Source organism: Atractosteus spatula, chromosome 5 (assembly GCF_055471065.1).
Source record: "Atractosteus spatula isolate fAtrSpa1 chromosome 5, fAtrSpa1.hap1, whole genome shotgun sequence".
In the NCBI taxonomy this organism is placed as follows: Eukaryota; Metazoa; Chordata; class Actinopteri; order Semionotiformes; family Lepisosteidae; genus Atractosteus; species Atractosteus spatula.
Window position 1 is genome coordinate 48,790,418 of NC_142710.1, and position 19,438 is coordinate 48,809,855.

At 34.7% G+C, this 19,438-nt stretch overlaps 1 protein-coding gene across 1 annotated transcript in view; it reads right to left on the reverse strand.

The window, feature by feature from the left end:
• Positions 1-234: 234 nt before the first annotated feature.
• Positions 235-19,438, reverse strand: part of suclg2 (succinate-CoA ligase GDP-forming subunit beta) — a 116,432-nt gene continuing 97,228 nt past the window's right edge. The window contains exons 10-11 of the mRNA XM_088916469.1: positions 8,374-8,494; positions 235-1,966 (exon numbers count right to left, since the gene is read on the reverse strand). Coding sequence (XP_088772595.1) covers positions 1,851-1,966; positions 8,374-8,494 — 237 coding nt within the window. The 3' untranslated portion in view covers positions 235-1,850. The remainder of the gene's footprint in view (positions 1,967-8,373; positions 8,495-19,438) is intronic.

A 19,438-nucleotide genomic window follows, 5' to 3' on the forward strand; every position in this document is an offset into this window, starting at 1 on the left:
TGTATTATTTCCAGCTGTAAAGTATTCATTTGATTCAAAACAGAACTTACCTGATTCAAAAGGGAATGCAATGAGAACAAATGAAACAGCCTCATCAAACACCCTATAGACATGTACAGTATGCTAAAGTGTCGTACAGTACATTAAATATAAACAAAAACAGCTGAACCTAAAAAATACATGAACACAGAAGTGTGGACATACATATTGTACAAACAGAAACACACATCAAAAGGGATATGAAATGTTTATTCCAACCAAAATTAATTACTAAAACATGTTTTATTAAAGGCAAGATAGATAAAATTCCTTACAACAAAGCATCAGAGCAGCACATTTTGAAACTTGCTGGTGCAGTAACCAGATTCAATGTGTGAAGCACATGTAAAAAATTATCAAGCTGTGCAGAGGTGATAAATGTACTAAGAATATTTATATTTTCTTCAAAATCAACCAGGGAACTTAAAAATAAGTGTTAATAAAAAGGTATGCCTTAAGGCCTTAGTTTCTTTTCCACAGGACAATTTGTTTTTGCTCCTCTCTGCAAAAATACTCCCTTTGTTCAGTACACAGGCAAAACATTAAATGCCCCCCCTTGAAATAAACAGGGAAACAGAATTCTGATTGAATTGCTGAAAACACACTGGCCAACATAAATGAAAAGCCATTGAAGAAAGCCCACTGAAGCATCCACACTACAAAATAACACAAGCCTATCTCATTTAAGTTTTTCCAGACAGGTTTTTGAAATATTCATTTTTTTATTTGAGACAGGGGTAGAGGAGGATTAAATGTTGCTCTGTAAGTGATATGGACTACAAAAAAGTAAATTTACAAGTAAATCAGACGAAATTGTCAGCATGGATTAGACTGTTGTTGAAAGTAACCTCTAGAACATGACCAAAAAACATTATTTAAGATGAATACAGTCTAAAAGAAAGCATTAAAATGTCACAAACCTAGAAATAGGTGTACAATGATATGGGATGATATAAATGAAAACTGCATTTTATTAAGAGAAAAATAAGCCCAGAATTCTAAAATGCCTCTAATTTAAAGGAAAAACTTGATCACTTTATCTTAAGATTTGAAGGGAACGTTCTATGATCAAGAAGCATCATCTAGTTCTAGAAATATTGTGAACACTAACTTTGAAGATCACACATTAAGGCATTAATTGGTGAAATTCAGAATGGAATTGGTGCCTTTTTCACATTAAGGCAGTCAAATCTAATTTACAGGTTACCACCACAAGGAGTAGCAAGTCTGAGTAGGCTTAAAGATTATACATATAAAATGTACTGTACATAACACTTAATTTAACCAAACACTGGCTCTGAATTAATAGAAAAACATCTACAGAGAACTTCAGTTTTGTTAAAGATTATAAACCTTTAGAAATTAGAAAACATAGAAACTGTTCACAGTAATGCATAGTACTTAAAAGGGAAACAAGTATTGTTTAATTTTTGATTTAACTTTGGGTTAAAAAGCACAATGATATGACTATATTTAACTGTTCTTCAGTTTTCTATGATGATATTACATCTTCTTACAACTTGCGGACTGCTGTCTGGTTCGCTTATTTTATTTGAACAACTGGAGCTTTTGCTGACTTTAATAAAAGGAATGATTCCAATATTTGCAGCTTAACTAATGATTTAGAAACCAAATTTTTTTCCCTAGAAAAACACAAAGCAGACCTACTCATTAAGTATGCATTTAGCACTGCTCTTATTAAGGAATCAACGTGAGAAAATAATGAGTTCTTTAATTAATTTTATGCAAAATGCTGCCAGTGGCATTTCCATTGAGGTCACTGAGTGTATCAGAAGAAATGGAGAGACTGGTTATTTCTTGGCGATGCTGGCTACAGCCTTCTGTGCAGCATCGTCCAGGTCATTGGCGGAGGTGATGGGCAGCCCACTCTCACTCAGGATGCGTTTGGCCTCCTGGACATTGGTTCCTACAAACCAAAACAGAAACCTTCAGTTATGGGAAAAGTACTGAATGAACACAACTAAAATTTCAAAAGGACAATCACAACATTTCTGAAGGTCTCTTCGCAACACAAAACATGTTTTTTTCTCTCCTCTTTAGGAATGGGTTGCCACTGTAGGTGTGGATGAGAGGAAGGTAGGAGGGTTTGTCATGTTCCAGTTTCTGATTGCTGTTTTTTATTGTTTATAAAAATAAAAATCTTATTCAAAACTATTATTTTTGTTCAACAACTTGACATACGAGTCTCATAAATGTTAAGAAATATAGGGTGTTCAAGAAATGGCTCATGCTATTTTAAATCATTATTATTTTCATGTTATTTGTATTTGACTCCATTCACAGAGCAAGACTACAAGGAAGAGATGGTAGCACCAAAACCCCAGTTTTTTGTACCGCCCATGTCAACTGTCAGGTGTTGGCAAGATGGCAGCCAAAATAGAACAAAGACACTTTGATCATCATTTTTCTGCTTTTGAGATAAGCCCTGCTTTCTAGTTTAGACTGGTGATCTGCATGCTTGTTCAGGATTAAGAGAAAGAAAAAAAATCAGAATATGGATTTTTCTGTCATTGTACAAAAATGTAATGGGATTGCGATCAACAATCATATTCATGAAGACTCTGCTTACCAGAGTTTGCGTTAAGCCAAGAATCTGGAGGTAATGTCGACTCTTCTACAGAAAGGTCTACAGTGTCAGTAGTTAAAGGTTTGGAAAATGGACTAGCCAATGGATGTTAAGGGTAGAACTGGTCATGAGCCTCAGGACCCACAAAATGAATATTGATGAATAGATAATGGTTAGAGCAATGGGCTGTAACAATGCAAATAAGGGTAACACACACGCACTGAAAATAAACAAAATAACTTGTGCATTTGAAGGAAATTGCATTACATTCAAAACACAGTATGTTCCCTCTTAAAGTACTTGAAAATATCCCATAAATATTTAAAGATGAAAAAATCAATTCTGACTAAACAAATCGAACAGGAAAAACACTGCAAACACTGATTCCGTTGTCTTTTTATAAGCTTCTCCACAGTGCACATCTATTAATTGTAACATTTCCAACTTCCCAAATTTGGTTCAAAAGGACATTGCCAATCATAGGAGTGCCAGTAAATCATATGAGACATTGTAGGGAGTGAGGAGTTTCACACCGTCAAATTGCTGAATGGTTCTCATTAAAGGAGAAACATCCAACCAAATGAGGATAGATTAATTGAAAGAGATGGCAAACTGTCAATCACATTCACATCTTTCAGTTTGGGTAGTGCTGCAATGAGCCTACTCATATTTAGACACAATGTTCAAAATGAATTTTCTGTTTGCAAAAACAGAATGCTGTCTGTTGAATCAGAATACAATTACCTTATAAACATGTTTTAGCAGACATGTTTTAACTGTTGAGGGATCTAGTGATCACAAGGTAATGCAATCATTACAGGTACAGCAAGGCTAGTGACACACTTCAGTCTACAAAATCTCTCTCCAAAATAAAAATAGCCAAACATATATAAATAATCTTGAAATTTTGGGTTTGCTGCACAAATCTGCATTTCTCATCATTATCAAGCAGATTTTCTGGCAGAGAAATATGTAATTTATGGAAAAAAAATATACATCATAATGCATATGATTTCGATGTGCTTTTGAAATTTGATTTTAAATCTCTGTGAATTTATACTGTACTATGTCAATATAAATATAGGTTCTGAATTTAAAAAAAAATACAGCAATCTCTCCTGACTGATCACATGGGTTTAAGTAACTTCACTTAATCCATCCATCCATTATAAAAATGCCACTTATTCCTGTTAGGTAACACTGACCCTATTCCAGAAGCACAGGGAGTGCAGACAATTATCTTTCAGTCTCTTTGAAAGATTGGATTTCTTTTGCTTCTCTTTTTGTCCTCTCTGTAACTAGTGGCTCATTGTCTAAAATGTATGCCATCTTGTGCAAGAAGCTACGCAGTGGAAACAAGTGTCAATCCCATTTTAAATGCAATGATGCTTTTACAGGTGAATGCAATTCTTTTGTATAACGTGTGCAGATTTGCATATTGCAATCTTTTCCAGCCAGACGCCTACCTTATTTATCAAGTATTTATTTATGAGCAGACTGTTCAAGGAGACCTTGGGAAAACAGCATGCACCCGCAAACGCAATTGGATTTCTATTTCTTTTGTATGAACTTGGTACAGTTATATCTTTTAGGAAAGGCGTATTGCGGAAAGAGCAGTGCATGAACTAATTCACATGAAGATCAGATTGGTTTTGGTTTTAAACTCTATTGTTAGCACTAAACATATTAAACTTTGTTAAGGTAACAACATAGAGTATAATTCCTCCAAACAGCCTCATTCAAATCTACAGAGTTCTCTGTATTCCCAGAGTTTCTGCGGTCTTCATTTCAGTATTGCAGGCCACAAAACCCACACCTGTTTTCTTTTTGTAAAGCAAGCTGTTATCAGAGGGTAACCATCACTGTTCATAATATTCGAAATTTTGTGAACTTGAAACCAGTGTTGGATTTTACTGCGAGCCCTTTGAAAGACAACTAATATTTATTTTTACTGTTTAAAAAGTAGGAGCAAATTCAAAATCTCATCAAGTCTCTTACAACAATCAATTCTGTTCATGTAATCTATTTTACATGGCCAGTGATCGAAACAGTAAACACTAAAATATTTTTTTATTTTAAAAAATTGTTTAAAAAAGGAATTGTACAGTTCTGATGTTCAATGCAAAACTAACACAATGTACTGCTATAAAATGGCAACCTTCTTTCATCTAATTACAACAAGTTTAAGTATTTCTGTTGTCTAGTGATATTTCTGGGAGAAGACTCTTAACTTTATACTACAGAAGGTGGATGCAGTGCACTACCAAGATTCTTTTCCAGACTGACTCCTGTTTTAAGTCCACCTGTTTTAAAAATGCATGATGCACATCTGCTAAGAGGATTGCCTTATTTAAATTTACATAAAACCCAAACTATGCTGTCATTCTCTGTTATCCACAAGTATGTATTATTTGTTTTGAACACAGGCTGTGCCTGACATTTCTACCCAGAAAAAAAGACATTACTGCATACGTTTGCCTAGTCAAATTAATTTTGTACATAGGTTATTTAAAAAACAATCCTATAAATGATATTACAAATCCTGAATAAGCTTTTGACAGTTAAATCTAACATTAAAATTAAAAACCTAGTAGTGGTTTAAGATAATCCTAGTACACAAGAGTGCTCACTGGGCTATTTGAAGGTCTGGCAGAATTCATGACAAGAGTTTTACCATTAACCTCCTGCCACTGGGTGGTGGCAGAGATCTATTTACAATGATTTCTGCAGTGTTTTAAGAGTGCCATGCCTATACTTAGATTTATCAACCAGGGAGGATACATCACAAATTTACTATGAATAAGGAAGGTATACTTTAACATTTTTAAAGTTAAGTAACAGGTTTTTCCTGTATTACTTTAATGTATGAACTTTGAAATGGAAAGATGTCTTCTCAAAGTTTATTTACATGGGCTGTATAAACACTGACAGTAAAACAGATGGCAGCAATTTATCTATGAGCAGGTAAACATCATAGATCAACAGTGCTTTGGAGGATATGTACTGTAACTTAATAATATTCAGGAAAATACTGTTAGGTTAAATGTTCGTAATTATAGCACAGTATGGATTTTTCCACGATGTACAACCTATTGCTCTTAAACATGGCATTAAAATAGATATACAGTGATTTAAACTTTCCCACAAATACTGCATATGCTCAGAGAGAGACAGACTTACTTCAGCAACTTTTTATGTGAGCCACTACAGTATGGCTCCATGTTCTTGGATGTTCTTGGACTGGATATGAAATGTTAATGGATGTGTGTACTGTATTTGAGGGGGTCCCATTAGCTTAACAATTTTACTCATTAAAAGGCTGTTCCAGAAAATCGTGCATTTAATAATTCCTTTAATATTAACTCTGTCTTACAAAGTAGATAAATATGAAATCTATATTCTTAAAGGCTGAGCAGATGAAGGAAATACTTCTACCTGCAAAATTCCCATAACCTGTAGCTGCTGAAGCCCAGAGGCAACAGGCCTTCGCTATCTTTTTTGCTTTATGTGTGATCTGCAGTTTTAGCTTGAGTGAACATCCTCTGTGCTCTTGCCTCCAGATAACTCAATTACATCCATAATGATATTGTCAGTGGTTTGGAAGTCATCATGAACAGACCTCAGGAGCAACGCTGTTCTAATCAAGTTTGAAAACTGTGATATCCTGAGAATTCCTTTAAGGACGAATCGCTAACATTTGGGAAAACTGCAGCAAAAATGAATTATTAATTGAAAAATCAATACAACTGCGATCACTTTAAAAACTTAATTTCTTCACAGAAACTGCACATATGTACAATAAGACATCTAGCCCATTCACATATAATAATATTTTGTGAATATGTTAAAGTGCAGAAAAATAAAGAATATTAAGATGTTTATTTTTCTTTAGTTATTTGCCACAGATAAAGTGGAGTGTCATCTAAGGTAAAAATGTTTTTTTATGTGAATGGACAGTCATTCTGATTCACCTGTTTAAAAGTGTATTACATTTGCCTTGTATCCTTACAAGTATGGTGTTATGTAATAGGCATGTAATAGAACAACAAACTGAAATAATCTCAGTGACATTTAGAGGCAACAGCAATGGCAAGACAGACTAATGTCTGGCATAACAAGTGCATTGTTGCATTGTAGAATAAAAATTAATGTTCAGAGACATTGTTGTTCGCAAGAGCTAAACAGGCCAAAAGAAAAAAGCAATGACAAATGCAAAGATAACGCAGTTTGAAAGATAAAAAACGCCAGACCAATCGTTGTAACTACACAGGATGATTCCCTTGTATTCAGATCCAATTCATACTCCTACTACTCCTATTTTTTTACAAAGGCAATCTTGCATCTGGTTCACAGATGAACTGAGTGAAGGCTTCCAATTAATAACGTGCAATTTTCACACAGCAGGGTAATCTCTGGTTTATCCTCTTGCAGAACAGCTTGCAATTAGAATCCATTGAGAAGAGACTCTTGTCAAAAAATCCTTCTTTAAGCCGAACAGATTTGATTGATTCTAAGTGATTCTTCATTCAAATGCTGTACTTTATAATGACTAGAGTAAAACCTTGTCCTAAATACTCCAGCAGTGAGACTTAATTTGGTGGCTATGACCTGCTTCGTATGAATGGCATTCTGTCGGTGACCTTCTTCCTTGAGAAACCTCCAATTAACTAAAATCCCATTCCAGTACCAGATGTGATTTCAATTAAAAACTAAAAAAAACACACTCAGTGTGTCTCAAAACTGTTTAGAAGAGAGCTGGCTCAAGACAAAGCCCTGAAATTCTGAATATATCACACCATGTTTCAATTTAAACATCATAAAAGAAATTAACCTGTTTATGGTTCACAGCAGTTCCTGACAAGTGTGAGCTCTTAGGAGTTAGTATGAAAAAGCCAGCATCTTCTTCAATACTACAGTATATTGAACACACAATTCATCAGTTTATATAGATGGCTGCTGTCTGCACCCCACACAAATTCTGTCCTTTGTAAGTAAGGACAAAAAGCACTCCAGCGTGATAAAATCCTCAGCATTTACAGGCTGCCATTTTGTAGACAGGTTCATGTACCAATCAATAGGTAGTAAAGACATTAAACACTTCCAGATGAATAATCTGATAGCCAATACCTCTGTTGTGATTCGGGTGGAAAGTGAGGAAAGAAAAGATTATTGATCAGGCTTGTGTGTTACCCTTTAAATTTAAGACCTAAAGGTTTCTGGCTGATTGCAAAGAATTACACAGACAGAATTAGTCAATTCACTAATTTGATGGTTGTTTTCTTTTAGAAAAAAGATTGAACAATGAATATGTAATGCCTATGATGCTATTTAAACTTTTTCTATATACAATTTCAGGTTTACTGTTAGTCAATGCAAAGATGTAACCATCCATAACTTCAGAAAATCTAATTTTGCAGTTTCAGCTTACTTAGATGTTAGTAATATTAAAACATATCTCTACAAGAGAGGGGTCATTTGGGCTATTTGAAATTATTTACTTATTTATTAAAGTGAAATTATTTACACTTTCCAGTAACATACCAAAAATGCTGTATCAGTAATTGGTAAATGACATACAGGAAACTGCAGAAAGATTGGGTAATCAATACAGTTCTCTTCTGTAGTAGTAAGAGTGGGATCCAGAAGGAACTGCATAACTTTTGATGTACTTTAAAAATGTTGGAAAGGTTGTGTATAACATACTGTACGCAGGAGCATTCTGTGCTGTGTACAGTATATGAGCTCACCTTCAAGCCTGACAACTAAAGGCACCTTCAGTTCCAGTTCTCTGCAAGCTTTAGTGATTCCATTGGCAATGATGGCACAATTCACTATCCCACCAAAGATGTTGACAAGGATGGCTTCAACCTAAAAAGGAGAGAAAACGACAGCTTAAATATTCCAACAAAAGAACAAGCATTTCAGACCATACAGTTGCAATAAAAAAGACTCTTATTAAGACTTAGATTAAAAATCAAAACCTAATGTGTGGAGGAAAAACGTTTCAGTCCAGAGGCCACAGACAAATCCAATGTCATTTTACCATCGTAAGACTGAAAAAGATTTGTTTAATGTGGGTTGCAGTTCTCAACTTTACATTTAGCATCATCTGAACAATTCCACATGAGGCATCATAAATGCCATGTAAGATATTCCTAAATATATTTCAGAACAGCTTCTTCATTGGCTCACTTTCACAGTTTCATATTACTAAAGCAGTTGCAAAACAAAGAAAACTAGCCTTTATAAAAAAAGCAGTATTTAGTCCATCTACCAGTATTTTGGCCACATTGTAACTCAGTCATTGTAAGTCTAGTATTTCTATGGATGGTCACTTAGAATCATTGTTACAAAACAACTGGCTGCTGAGCTGGGTGAATACAGTTCTTTGGGAGCTGTGTCAAAGCACATTGACAATACAAAGAATGTTGCCAAATCATGGTCCGACAGTACTTCAATGATAGATAAAGGTGAAGAGCTAACATCTGATAAACTACTGTTAACTTCTGAGGTATGGATATGCTAGAAGATTGGCTGAGAGCTCTGCCAGAATCGAATAACTGTCACAGTTCTTTCTGCCTAGCTATGAATTTTAGCCTTTGGCTCTCTACTGAAAAGTGTGAGATATTGACAGAAGAAAAGAGGCTTTTAAGAGCCAGAGAAATACAGCTCCCGAAACAGAAACACATCAGTAACTGTAGAACAATCCCCCACTTCATACAGTAGCACATACAGCCCTGAAATGAAACTTTTGTGATATACTGAAAATAAAACAAAACGAACAGTTAACCTTACAATCTATTACCTATTGTAATGCTTGTAAAGAAATCTAATAGGAATAATTTCTCAATGTGTTTTATAGGTCTTTAATAGACCTACTGCCTAAAACAACACTTGTCCACTATGAAGGAATGTGATTCCTACACTGTGAACTTCATATTACTAGTATACAATCACTGGATACATAACTAGAACCCCCTCCGTCCAACCAAATATCATAAACAGCCTTAATAGGGAACTGCATGCAATCCACAAGAACTACCTGAAGCCCAATTCCACCTCATTCTTCCAACAAGGTTTTTATGGTTGAATTTGTGATGAATGTAATTGGTTTCAACTGCATGGTCCACCAAAATGCTATATTGTTCTGTCCAAGAAAGGTGATGGAAGCTGTGTAAAGTTCCTCAAACTAACACAGTGCCTGCAACTGAAAGTCTATTTATTAGACTGTTTTAAGTGAAATCAAACGTGTACAATCAAACCTATCTGTTGCTTGTAGATGCCAACTGTAGTGTAGAGGTTGCACAAACGTTTTAAAGCAGGATTTCAACACATGGTATTTTGTCCTTAATTAAAGATGAATGCATCATTATTCTAAAGTTAAGAACATAACAGGGGCTTACAGAGTGGATGGTTCTGAAACAGATATTTTACTGTTCAATTTACAAGTGCATAGAGTTCAGAATCCATTCTTCTTAAGAGAATTAATATTTCATCGCCGCAGTACTGCTGCATTTATTTTGAAAAACAAGAAAATCTAGGAAGCAATTTGGTCATGACTGACTCTCCATACTGTAATTACTGAGAGCAGTTGTCTGAAGAGCAAAGTGTAGGAAGATAGGATTAATTCCACATGTTTATTTATAATCTCTGCTAATCTGTTAGACACATTGCACAAGGCATATGCTAGCTATTTGGTTGTAATGAAGTTTAGATCTTAAAGAAAAAGTCATGGGTTATACATGGCATGAAGGCTTAGCAGTGAAATTTGTAACCACCCACTAAAAGGACTGTCTTTCATTGTAAACATGATGTGGTTTTTGGAATCCGATCCATTTGTGGATATATTTATGAAACATTGAAAGTAAAAGATTGAATAAATTAAAAGGATTTCAGACTGCTCTCAGTAAATGGTAAAGTATTCAAATACACTTAACAATACAATATTAAATACCTTAACTTGTTATGATCTGTAAGTGATGTAATTGATGTAATATGATCATTTTCCAAAAAAATACACCCTGGAAGAAAATGTTATATGATCTACAAAATTAATCAAATGGCTCTTAATTTAAAGGCAAAACACTTGCTCTTCTTGAAAAAACAAACAGCATCATAGAACAGATAAATATTAATTATTTGAGAGTCATCTTTGGGACACATACTTCTCTTTCATTGCTTTTGCTATTCCTAATAATATAAATTATTGTTAAGTTTTGAAAACATACCCCGGATACAGACATTTTAGTCACTACACATGACTGAATATATAGAGTGATTGGTGCTGTACATTTCAAAAAACAAAATGCACAATGTATTAATTATGAGATTAATTTATCTCATATTAGCCCAATTCCTGGGGAGGTTCAATGTCCCAAAGATATGAAACAGTGTCACTTCAATTGTCTTGCACGCACTGACTTAATTTATACATCAAATCTATACATTCAAAGAATTCTAGAAAAAGTTTTAATATTAGTATCTAGCATTAGTAGTGGTCTCCTTCACAGAGCATCATTCTAAACTCCAGATACGGTCATTATGAATTAACATTGAATAATAAAGACAAAGGATGAGGCTTCGGTATAAGTAGATATCCTTCACTGCACAACTGATCCTTTAACTTATCATTCATGACATGGAATAACACCTCTGATAACCAACATAGATGTTCATCACCTGGATGCTCAAGGAAATCTTTTATCACCACATAGAATTGGTGAAATGTCAATTTTGTTTATGAATAACATATTACATTATGCAAGCTCTGAGCTGTTACCCAGAAACAAACACTGCACAGGCTAAGAAAAAGTAGGGATTGTGGGGGATTTGGTCCCTGTGTAGACATCCCCCTCCCACTGATTGGACTCAATCTTAATGCAAAAACTAATTAGGCTAAAGCCTTTCTTATCTCTCTCCGACACCAAGCCTGATGGTGACATACTGTCTGGCTAGCACCAGTCACTAAACATGTACTTGGGTGACTATGTAAGAATGCCAGATCAAAGCAAGAAGCCCAATATCTTTTTAAAAAAAGTTTATGTTGACAATCAAGTTATACAGCTAGTTTTTTTCCTCTAAAACTGAAACTGGAGAAATACAGACTACAATTACATCATTTTTGTCACATTATCAAGAAGTGAAAATACTATGTGACAAAACCCTTATTGCCCATTTTAGCTTGCTCCTTGCCCATTAAATATTTTATCACAATGCCATCCACGTACAGAACAAATTCCCAGGCAATTCAAAGGGCCAACAGGTAAAGTGCTGAAATACACAGACATTTAAACATGAATCAAAAACCAGACAAATACAGTGGGAAGGTCAGCTTTCTTCTCCCTTCTGATCATTGTCACATAAATGTTAACAACTTCAATCTGTCTAGCTAGGGAATAAAGGTGGACATCAAATTAACAGAAAAATAATGAAATGGATTTATTTCTTCTTTTAACAATAAACTGGAAAACCATGATTATGGTTAATTTTCTTTGTATGTAACCATATTATCATAATCATCATCTGGTCTGTTACTCCTTCTGTATCTTGCACTGTACTCTTTTTAATATAACAGGTTATGTGTGGATCTCTAGCATTATGATGGTTGCTCCTTGCATGATCTGTGCAATAAACTTACCTGACAGACTATGCAACTTTGACATATTTTCTTGGACACTTACAAATATTTTTTTTTCTAGCTTTCACTTAAAAAAGTAAGTGGTACGGAAACACTAAAAGACCACAAGCATATAAATAACCTATAAGGAATAACTGTATTATTGTCACTTTCTTCTGTGTTTAAAATGGAATTCCATTTTTTATCCATGGGGAACATTTATTTACGTTAATCCATATAAAAATAAAAATACATACAAAAATGTAACAATTAATTTAGCTTGAACATGACATTGCTTTATGCAGGAACACTGTTTACTGTACAACTATTGACTGTTTTTTTCACTTCTCTTTGTTACTTCTTCAGCAAGGTCATACATTAATCTATTTCAACTGTCAGATCTCAAGGAGAATGACAAAGTCTTCAGGCGGAGATCTTCTTCATCACTGTCACCCCTGAATGATATCTGACAATTTAGCTTGTGATATACTGACAATATTCTCTCTTATATTGTAAAACCTTTAAATATTAAAGCAACACTCACTGTGCAGAGCTTCATGATGCTTTCAGAATCTCTTTTTACTTATTGTCTTGTCAAACCTCTTAAAAAGTAAGTTGGTCTGCTCTATTCAGGGGGAAAACATCCGTAATGGTTTTCCATACCAAGATGATACGTTTATTACCATGATGACATATGTTTACAGTGTCTGCTTCACAAATACAGGGATAAATCACTCAAAACACAACCATAAATACCTACTCACAACATTATGACTTACAACAACAGAGATGTGATTTATCTGTTGGATGTTGATGCCTAAATAATGTGGCCATAAAACACATTTGTGCCCACAATACTGTACATAGAAAAACATAGCTCCCAAAATTTAAGACAATCAAGACAGAGCTGTTTAGTTTTCATGTTCTCTTAATTCACTGCATTTATGCAGCACCTTTCTTCCCAAAAATAATACTAAAGCACTTCGTATGTAGGACAGGATCCACACTGAAGTAAAGCCCTATATGAGGCGATTATTTACCATGCAGGAACCCCACTACACAACAGATCAGGCATAGAAGAAAAAAACTGCACAACTGAATTCAGGGGACACTTTTGGTAGGCAAGATTTTGAAAGATCAGACTGAAATTCAACCAGGACACCAGGGTTATCATTACTACAGTATACTGTACTTCCAAACAGTGACATGAGATGTCTTAATGACCTCTGTTTAACAAATGATGACACCTCCTACAGCACAGTGTGCCCTGTCATCATATTGGGGCACTGGTTTGGAAAATCTGGTCCAAAGGAAAGAAGACCCACTACTACCCTTATAGCAACAACCTGGTTTTCCTCAGACATCTCCCATCCCAGTACTGACTGAGCCAAGCCTTGCTTAGCTACTGCGATCTGGTGAGATCTGACTACAAGGTGGTTATGCTGCTGAGCTAGTAGGGAGGCACAGTAAGAACTAAGAATTCATGGCAACAGACTGTGGTTACGTTACACCTGGGTCTGAGTATCAAATTTCATATGCTGAAACCAGTAAGTAGAACCACAGTTCAAGGTTACTATATTTCATATGTACCTCTTAAGTAAATCACCTGATCACAGTCTAGGATTTTCAAAAAATGGTATCATGTCATGCTCAGAGGTATGCCTTTAAACTATAGCATCTTACACTGATACAGTCTGAGGAACAAAATGGGTCTGGAGCTTCCTGGAAAGCTGTATTGCCATTGTTCTAACTCCTAGACAGTGGTGAACAATTGAGCATTTTTTTAAGAATTAACCTCCAAGAACTTGTGTAGAATGCGTTAAACTGACAAAACCAATATTAAAATCCAGCACACAAGCCATTAATTGCCAGCACAAATTACACAGTTTTGTCTTCTCCGCTTTCAGATGACACAAGCTGGTCAAATACAAAATGATCAACTTGATACTGAACACATTTTTATAATTATTACCCAATGCCACTATTCAGACACCTAAAACTTTCATTTGATATCAATACTCTACATAAATACCAAAAAGTACCAATGCTGCAGTCTCTCTCAATATTGAATGCAGTAGTCTACAAAAAGTCATCGCCAAAAAAATTATTTTGTAGCAGCTGCAACTTTAGCAAGTAGCATTTTAAAAAACAGAGAGGATGAGGATTTTTTTCATTGCAAACAAGACTTTTCTTCGAACCGATTCTTCAGACACATTAAAATATGTTTAAAGCTGGAGTTGTGAAGCACATACTGTATAATTACAAAGTGTTAAGCCAAGATTGCAAATCTTAGAACAAAAACAACTGCAACGTGTAGAAGCAAGATTAAAAAAATATTTCTTGATGGCAAAAAAAATGTGTCCGGTTACATGAGAAGGCAGTAATAAGAAGCAATATAACTTGCTTTAAGAGAGTGACATTCAAGCTTCTGCTAGCATAACTGTAACTAAATGCTTCAAATCAAAGTTCAAATTAACAATCTAATCATGAGTCACAGGGAGAAAGCAATCAGAGGGATTAATTTTCAGGCTGTAATCAGTCTCACATTAAACCATATTCTTAAAATCACTGGTATCAGTAGCTGACCCTGATGTAATGCAGAGCTCCATAGCTGGATCTGTTTATTTCCCAGAAAGAACCTGCTCAACAGATGTCTCTTGAAAGGGTGGCTGAGGTGAATTAAACACCACGCTGGTAAGTAACTACTGTAGGGCTTAGGGTGATTAAAATCTGACAAAACCCTTCACCACAAAGTACTAGAGTGGATTGACAGACTGCTCTTGTGGATAAAGAAGCCCACCTTTGACTTATCAATCATATGATCATTACTCTTTTATGAAGTGTGTGACTTGTCAATCACATGATCAATACTCTTTTATGAAGTGTATCAATTTAAGCAATAACACTTGAAAGTGTATTCACATGAAAAACAGTGCCAGACTAAAGAAGTTTTTCATGTAAGACTATAAAAAAAGATGATAATCTTTGTAATTTTCTTTGGAATTTTTAATTTATCTTAAAATAATTTTGTGTGTTTACTAAAGATAAATAATTCACAGGCAATTTAATTAAGAAAATGTTGCCTTTTTATTTTTGCATACAATTATACCCTTCACTTAATACATGAGGATTCGGATGTGCTATGTTTGACCTTTCATAAGATGACATATCTGACAAACATTTATTCTTACACTAAATGTTTCAAAAATGTTTTCTGCACAAATGTTCTCAGTTCAAGATGTGAGACCTAAATGACTGCGATCCCCTTTGTGTAAGGCTGCTGAAAATAATCAGTTCACCATAATAAACACTAGAGGGCACAATGCATCAACATGCTAGAAAGGCAAAAGGGTTGTAAAAGTTAACCTCAACCTAATCTTGCACCTATTCACGTTTATCACGTTTATTAGTACTTTTCTAAACAATTTCCTATACATTATCCATCAATTTGAATTGATTAAATTATGTGAACAAAAATACATAAAAGGAAGGTCTGAAAACCAAAAAAGGCAGAATTAAAACTCTTCAAATGTATGCTATTACTGGAATTTTCTAGCAAATGTTTTTCATTCAACTAGCTGTTAGTTACAGTAGCTACCAAAGAGGCAAATGCTCAAGGCATTCTGTCAACAATGTGGTGAATCAATCTTCTCCCAGAACACATCTATTGACAAAAAAATTGTCTTTTCCCATTATATATTACAGAATGCATTTACACTATTTTATGTGGGAATGTTGAGCATATGTTAAGCAGGTGTGTGCTATTACAAACCTAATGTGGCAAAGCAGATTACACATGCTTACTGTATGCACCTTCTAAAAAAAGATTAATTCCACAATGAAAAGTAGAAAAAAAACCATTTCAGCTAACCTCACACCTTATTCCAGAAGAAGTGCAAAAAAGTTGTTTAATTTTCTACGTAGAATTATCCTTTATGTGTTCCTTTACAGTTAACACAGTCTGACCTCTTCTACAATAGATGAATTACCATTTATAACCTGACAGAAATATCTATGGTTGCCCAAACTCAAATGAACCATACAGTTACACCAATCTGTATTATGATGCAATATCACCCCCCCACATACAAAAAAAACCTGTGATATTTGGCTCAGCTGTTAATATTTCATTATCATAAACATTCTTCTGTGGTAAATGACCTCAAGACAACTGACTCCCAAATTAAAAAAGTACAGCACTGACCTCACACCCTGTAAACTGAACAGAAATCTCTTTACTTTTGTGGTGCGACAACAAATCCCCTGTGCTCCTAAAATGTCTTTCTGGGGTGGATAATACTAGAAAGTTCTCTGTATATCAGTGTCACTTAACTGGGTCAAACTGACTAGCAGCTCCCTCTAGATTTTTTTATACATGAACTGAAGCCTCCCTAAAGTTAAAATAAAAATGCTAAAGGTTATCGATTTAAACATCATTATTGTTTCTTTACTTCAAACACTAGGTAGTAAACATCACTATGCTGACGTTTATCTGTTCTGAATTCAACAGAATTAAATCCTTTGCCCGTTAACAAAGAAAAAACAAGGCAATGAAGTAGGACTGCCTCATAGCCTGGACAGTAACTGATAAAAAAAATCCCACACAATCAACAATGATCCAGTATTGTTACCAGCCCAATGAAAGAGAGACTCAGATAGAGAACAAGCTGTTTAAAGTCTAAATTAATAATAATAGTACTACTAATAATTTTAATAATAAAAAGTGATACTTTTCATACTTTGACAGACAATTATTCTATCAGTAGCAGCAGTAATACTTGTTTTATTAATTGAGCAATGCCCTTGAGATATTTACTCAGTTGGATGGAGACGTTTAGTCTCTTTGAATGTTACATTAAAGCTCTTACAATCAAAATGAGAACCCTCTGCACTTACCGAGCAGCACCACACACACAATCAGCTCTTATTGATACATCCACTGTAAGGTATATCTGAGGAGTGACAATGCGGTGGGGAGAAATGACTTCGAGAACATCCATTTCAGAGACTTTGATACTTAGCATCGCTTCTGCAATCAATAACATGTTGCTTTCTGTTTTCTCAGAAAGCACTTCTTTGTCATTAACAAGCCATGTCTTTAATCTACCCATAGCTTCAGCTGCATCACCCAGGCAGTTATGCCACAGCTGACTTATCAATCACGACATTCACATCATTCCCCTGTCCTTTCAGATTCGGATTTTCATTTCAAGCCAAGGAGAAGAAAAAGTTGTTAATTAACATCAACCACAATGCTGAATTTACAGAAAAATCGTAAAAACATTAAAAAAAATCAAACTAAAACTTCAAAGAATAAACGAAACAAAATATTACCACTGGTGTAACAGAACTCTTTTAACTATTTCTGCACAGTAATTATTAAAACCGGTGGACTCATTTGGATGAAAGGTTTGAATTAAGAAATGCTGACAAAAATTAATGCTAACAAACACCACTTTCACAACTTGAGAGAAACAACCCTTGAAAACCACTTTTTCTTTTCTTTGTGTAATTGCTGATTTGAAATGTCAGACCTTTTCAGTATTGTCTTTCGCATTGGGAATCTATGGGTGAATACAGTTTGTAAATCTGTCTGACAAAATAAGATCTGTCTAGGGGATTAAGGGATTGAAATAATAATCATGCATCATTGTAATTTATTTCTAAAAACACTCACTCTGCATACATTCTGTCCCCCTTACACTGAGTTTAACAGCAATAGTTGTGTTTTCTGATGATGCATGTTCTACAATTCCAGCTGCATTTACATACTAATTTCCCCATTATCTCCTGAACAAACAGCTTAATGGAGTGAGTCAAAAAATGTTACCAAGGTGGGGCTTCATTTAATCAAAGGTTAGGAAGAGTTGGACCATTACAATTTTGATGGGAACCCACTAAATGAATAGCCACATGAGAGAACTAATGTTAATGCACATCATCAGTACAGATCTGTGACTAAATTCCCAGTTGAGCTGTGAAAAATGGAAGATTAAGAAATTATGTCTGCTTTTGTGTGTGACTATCTATATGTTTTCCTATTTCACTTTGTAAAAGACGAGGGAAGTGTCTGAAGTTCTATTGCTGTGTATAATCCCTGCTAGTGCTCCTCAAATTTCAGCTAAGTTGCTATGGTCTTCCGTGGTCTACTGCATTACAAAGCTTGCTGAAGATATCATTAGAAAGGTTACCAATAAGAGCAAACCATTCCTTCCAACTTGCTTGTTCAGTTGCCAGTAACCTATTGATCAAAGGATCTTTTGAAGGACTTCAAGACTTCAACAGCATGGACAAGTATATTGTTCTAGATTCAAATAAACCTTTGGGAAAATAAGTGTCTCCAGTTGTCTATCTTAGCCTTCAGCTCTGTCCTCTGTTGGTGTAATTTGCTTTAGCTCTTGGTCTCGTTGACTGATGTCCACATGGTATTTATTTCTACTTAAGAATGTAAGCCACTTCAAAGTGGAATTTTTTTTTGTCTGGTTTGAGTTGTTATGGTATTTTGTTTTTAGAGACCAGAGACAAAATTCTACAAAATTCTACTGCACAAACACAAAATTAGCGCCTTATATTTTAACATCAAAGAAATATGCCGGTTACAAAAACTGGGTAATTAAACATGTTCCAAATGTATTACAAAATTCATATGGATGTAACTCAGATAATTTGCATAACAATCATTAGCCAATGAATTTAATTCTGTTTAAATAAATCACAGAAGGATGTAATAGCTAATAATCTGTAGTAAACATCTCAAATGATTTTTCATTTATAACCTAATATCAAGAAAACAACAATCCAATGAATCATTCCCTCATCTACTGTATTCAGAACACTGAGACATCAAAACTTGCCATTTTTATTTTACAACGATAGTCTGTGGTAAGCTTATGAATGACTATCTGAATTATCATTTAAGTACACATTTACAGCTCTTTTCAGTCTTAACAATACTGTACCCTTGATGAAAGCTGGTAATCTGTCTCTGAAAATTCATTTATCCTTTGTTAGAACTAATAAAATTTGCTAAAGCATTAAATGCTCTCTCTGTAGCCTATTAAATCCATTGTTCTAGTTTATCTATTAAATGCAGGCTTCAGCAGCAGTATTCGTTTTCTATTGAGCTAATCCCTAATTTACTGCAGATTGATACATGGATGCTTCGGAGGTTAAAGGTCGAGATCAGCATTGAAAGA